Source organism: Limulus polyphemus, unplaced genomic scaffold, assembly GCF_000517525.1.
Source record: "Limulus polyphemus unplaced genomic scaffold, Limulus_polyphemus-2.1.2 Scaffold1312, whole genome shotgun sequence".
In the NCBI taxonomy this organism is placed as follows: Eukaryota; Metazoa; Arthropoda; class Merostomata; order Xiphosura; family Limulidae; genus Limulus; species Limulus polyphemus.
The window spans coordinates 123,571-129,087 of NW_013666922.1; the positions used below are offsets into that span (position 1 = coordinate 123,571).

The 5,517-nt window shown below is 32.7% G+C and overlaps 1 protein-coding gene across 1 annotated transcript in view; it reads left to right on the forward strand.

The window, feature by feature from the left end:
• The window catches only part of LOC111086670, a 57,801-nt gene that overhangs the window by 44,409 nt on the left and 7,875 nt on the right, over positions 1-5,517 (forward strand). Inside the window, exon 2 of the mRNA XM_022390453.1 lies at positions 1,626-2,409. Coding sequence (XP_022246161.1) covers positions 1,633-2,397 — 765 coding nt within the window. The 5' untranslated portion in view covers positions 1,626-1,632 and the 3' untranslated portion in view covers positions 2,398-2,409. The remainder of the gene's footprint in view (positions 1-1,625; positions 2,410-5,517) is intronic.

The window sequence follows — 5,517 nt, forward strand, 5'->3', positions numbered from 1 at the left end:
CACTGGTATCGAAACCCAGATTCTAGCGTTGTAAGTCCGCAGACATACCGCTGTGCCACTGGGGGGCACAAATATTTGTAAATTTACCACAAACTGCACTAAAGAACAACACTGGTTACAGCAAACAAGAAATTAATTTTTAAATAGAATCTTTTAAACAAATATCACTAATTAAAAACTCGTTTTATAGCAGTTTAAATAACATATTGGTTAACAGCTCAACGTATTTCTTGAGGTAGATTTAGGATAGTTTGATCATTTACATTTCAAACCGATCCTTTATTATAGAAGAGTGTATTAGATGTTAGATTCGTTTCCTAATTCCAACTTCACTCACACCATATGACTATCACATAGCTTAAAAATTCGAATTTTCCAATTTAAATATACTTACTTAATAATGACATTTATTGGTTTTGTCTTCACTGACGAAATATATCAATCTATTTCTAATGCACTAGCTTTTTTAAGACTAGAATAGATAAATCATATTTGACTACAGACGAGTTGTTTATAATCACATCCCATTTAATAGGCCCATTACTGATTTCAAATCTCAGAAGCATAAAATAATGTTTCAGATTGTTCATGTGTATATGACTTTCATCCATAACGGACAACTTAAAAGAAACTTAACCCTCAAGTTATCGACTCGTTTTTATACTGTTTACTGTCGTACATTGTGTCGCATTGACTAGTTTTATGTTTTTGTATATTAGAACATTCAGTGTAAAAAAACTGACCAAATTGAATGGATAAAGTAACTCATTTTCTATGTAAGATAAATAAAGGACCTCAGCACTAGTTAACGGGATTTATTGCAACATTCATGTTTTAATTTTTGCAGTGCACATTGGTGTATAGAAGATATATTAATACTAGAAATAAACGACCTTATAACACCAAAATGCTGTTGTTATTTAATTAGACACTCAACGTTTCGCTTTACAGCTTCTTCAGGAGCGTTCACTAAAACACAAACCATTTGAAGCTTTGTACTGTCACTAGTAGTGTCTAATTAAATAAAAACAACATTTTGGTGTTACAAGGCCGTTTATTCCTAGTATTAATGCTCATGTTATTTTTGTGCCTATTTATGTTTGTGTGACTCGTATATTACTAAAACCTCTTTACTAAAAACATCATAGACCCACAAGCAAGATGGTGTATAAAACTTTTATAAAAATGTGTTTCAAAAGCCGAATTGGGTTGGTTGCTTCTAGGGGCAATAAGACATTTCCAGTGTAGTGTGATTTTCTTTACGTTTATTGAGTCTAACGAGATTTCTTCATTTGGCAGGTTAGACATTTTACACCACACAATAAGTGGCTTTTCCAATTTCTTTTTCCTTCCAAATGAAAGTAATTTACTTTTTATTATTCGCAAGTGGTTCAACGTCTCTAAATAAATTCAATATCACAGATCACCATTTAAATGACATTAAACAGGGAGTCTCTTCACCTCCCCTTTTTATAATGTTAAAAACACATATAATAGGACATTATTCATTTCAAATCAGGAAAGAGATAGTCATTTCGAAAAATATCTATAACTGCATATACTTAACTTTTACTGTATGCGTTCTGTCATCGAAATTATTTTGTTTTTCTTTATTCTTCCTACAGCACCCCCATGATGATGACTACCCGCAGATTTTTGTCTCTGTTTGTAGCAACACTGCTATTGTTGCCCATGAGCACAGTGTGTAATACTTTGTTTCAAACAAACTTCGAAAGAAGAGCCGGAGAAGAATTCCGAAATCAGGAAAGTCTTTTGGCAGAGTTATTAAACTATAATATTGACCGTTTTCTCCAGAACGACAGTTATATAGACGATCAGATAGATGAAAGTGACCGTTTCCTGAAACCTAAGGTGTCACCTTTAGAGCTGTTAATAAGGGATCTGGCCAAGGCCAAAGAAAAGTATGAGCAGGCTGGTTTTCTCAAGGACAACGAAAACGAAGCAAATGTTGGATATCAATCTGAAGAGTTGGTCAAATCCGAACAAATTTCTAAACATTCTCAACAAAAACAGAATACTTCTTTTATGAAAGATGAAAATCATGAAGAACGGGATAAAAAATCGAGACAAGCAACAAGCGGCAAAGTAAACTTCTTTATATCAGATGAAACACCTCAAGAACAGAAGGAAAACTCGAGAATAGCAGTTAAAGATTACGTCAAACTGAAGCGTGGAGATCGGCCATCTTTGTCGATCGTCAGCCCACTTGACGTCTTACGCCAGAGATTGATATTAGAAATGGCTCAAAGGAAAATGAAACAGAGTCAACATCAGATCATAGCTAACGCCGAATTACTAGAAAACCTTGGTAAAAGAAATCTCTATCTGTCTAAAACTGGCCAAGCACTTACACTGAGAAACAGAAGCGTTCATTAAATACTTGAATAGGTAAACCAAATTTACCAAATATAGCATTTTAACCACAAATTTATTTTATTTGGAACAAATACAAGATTGTGTAGTGCGTATGAAATACTTAATTTAATGTCAAACTGATATTTTTACCTTGTTTTCATACTTTTCGGCTTTTACTTTTGTGAAGTCTAAATGTCTTACTATCTCATGGGAAAAAAAAAAAAAACAGTTTCTTAATGTACATTAAGACTTGACTTTAACTACCGAAATTCAGTTGATAATGACAAATAACATGAAAACGAAACATTCAACTTTATTGAGAGAAGTAGTTAGCATAGCAGTAAGTTTACTTCAAAAACATTTTATTTAACTTAGAAAGACTAGACTTTAACATAACGTAAATCTTTAACCAAACATAAAACATGTTTACCCCTTTTAAGTCATATATACATATAGTATTTTACACAAATTAGAGATCATGTATTCAAAACACACTGAGTTCCTTTTAGAGCAGGTATTTCAGAACTTCATAATGTCTGAAGGTAAAATAAACACGTATACTTTGAGCTTATATCTTTAATGCTTATGTGAATACCTGAAACCGATGTACTAATAACATCATATTTTTATCTCAAACTTTATCTATATTTAAATATAGATCTTTATAACGTCAGAAATCGAGTCTACAGCCAAGCACTGTTTCAAATTATATATATATAATGATGCTGCTTTATTGTGTTCGCTGTGTTTGGTATAAAACGTGCTTATATTGACTCACTTAACACGTCAATGGGTATTTGCTTATATTGGCAGAATTCAGGACTACATCTATACAGTATAGATCAACAATGTCTAAGGTGGTTAAAGAGTCCCATACTTGGATGCTTCCTCCACCAGGTTTAACCGAAGGCTGTAGGCAATGTTCCCTGTAATCTATCGCCATTTGTACGACGAAAGTACTGGCTATTGGTTCCAAAAAATCTCAAACTTTGATTCATCAGGCTAAAATACTCTTCTCCACAAACAGATTGTCCATTTTTTTGGGTTTTGTAAACATGTTTCTCCTATTTCCCTTTCCGGAACAAAGATTTTCTTGCCGTATTTGCATCTTTTCTACCCTTATTTACGCAATTTACGTTGCAATGTAGAAGAGTAAATGTTAGCCTCGCTAATTTGTTCAAATTTTACAGCAAGGCAGCTGCTTGATTATCCTCGCTAATTTGTTCAAATTTTACAGCAAGGCAGCTGCTTGATTAGCCTCGCTAATTTGTTCACATTTTACAGCAAAGCAGCTGCTTGATTAGCCTCGCTAATTTGTTCAAATTTTACAGCAAAGCAGCTGCTTGATTAGCCTCGCTAATTTGTTCAAAATCTACAGCAAGGCAGCTGCTTGATTTATGCCTCTCTCTCTACTGAAATAAGTCTAAGGTAATTAAAGTCTAATATGAAAAGCTTAGGTAGTCGTCTGAGCCAGCTCTCATCATTATGTACCATTTTTATTATATCTTTCCCACTGACGGTAGCCCTGTTTATATAAATCTATAATGTTGTGTGTTACTTCATCAGAAACTGTTCGCCCTCATCATTATGTACCATTTTTATTATATCTTTCCCACTGACGGTAGCCCTGTTTTTATAAATCTATAATGTTGTGTGTTACTTCATCAGAAAGTGTTCGCCCTGGAATCATCTTTCGCACATGAAAGTAGACTAGTCATGTTAGATTCACATTCTAAAGAAAATATCTACTTTTGACAGACCGAAATGATAACTCGAATGATCAATGAAAAATGTTTTATAATTTTACAATAAAAAATTAATAAATGTGTGCAACGCTACATGGTGTTGGATGTCAGTATAATAACCACAGCATTACATCTAAAAGCTACATGCTCCAGTTTCCAGAAACATCATTATCGTTAGTTCTGACACTGTTTCGTCTCATTTTCAGAATTCACTTAAACCAAACACATGACTTAGAATGTATTTTATATGAATAAAGGTTTTGGATTGGCATTCTTACATTATTTCAAACTAGAAACTTATTGCGTGGGAATCTGAATGATAGTCTCTAATTTATGTACATTGGTGTATATATATATATATATATATATATTAAATTCTGAATTAATAAGTTTTATACTATACTATTATATTCTCACGATACCTTGTAATATTTAACAATACTTAATTATTGGAGACAAAGGACTGCTATATTCCTATAGTGTTATATTTACTGTGAATTAAAGTGATAAAGTCATTGTTTTAATTTATAGATCATTTTTTCTATCATAAACTGTACAAGTCAGATTGGGTCAAATGTTTTATACCCGGTGAAATTACTTGCATTTCGTAAAGTTGGATGGTTGAAATTTGACTCTGTGTTACGTCCTCATTGAAACCATTTGAAAATCACCAGAATGAACGGTTTAAACTTGACTCTACATTATATTCTTATTGAAACAATTTGAAAATCATGAGGCTGGATGGTTAAAACTTGACTCTATATTATATCTTTATTGTAACCATTTGTAAATAATGAGGCTGAACGGTCGAAACTTGACTCTACATCCTTATTGAGACCATTTGAAAATCATGAGGCTGGACAGCTGAAACTTGACTCTACGCCCTTATTGAGACCATTTGAAAATCATGATGCTGGACGGCTGAAACTTAACTCTACATTTCATTCTTATTGAAACTGTTTGAAAATCATGAGGCTAGACGGTTTAAACTTGACTCTACATTATATCCTGTATTTTAAATAACTTTTTTAAAGAATTCTCAAACAAGACTATTAATATAGTCAACCAATCCCGTAAACTGAAAAGTAACCTCACAAGTAACGAGAATCAAATCCATTTATAATCTGAAAAAAGACACTAACATTAAAATTCTAAAAGCTGATAAAGGCCACACCACTGTCATCATGAACAATTCAGAATACATCGACAAAATGAACGACATCCTTTCCTATAAAAAGAAATTCAAAGCCATCCCAAACAACCCTACAAACACACACGAAAAACAATTAAACAGAACTTTATTACAAACGAAAAAAAGATAATTTAATTACTGACGATCTTTATCTACGTAAAACTGATTCACGCACACCACAACTGTATGGCATTCCTAAACCAT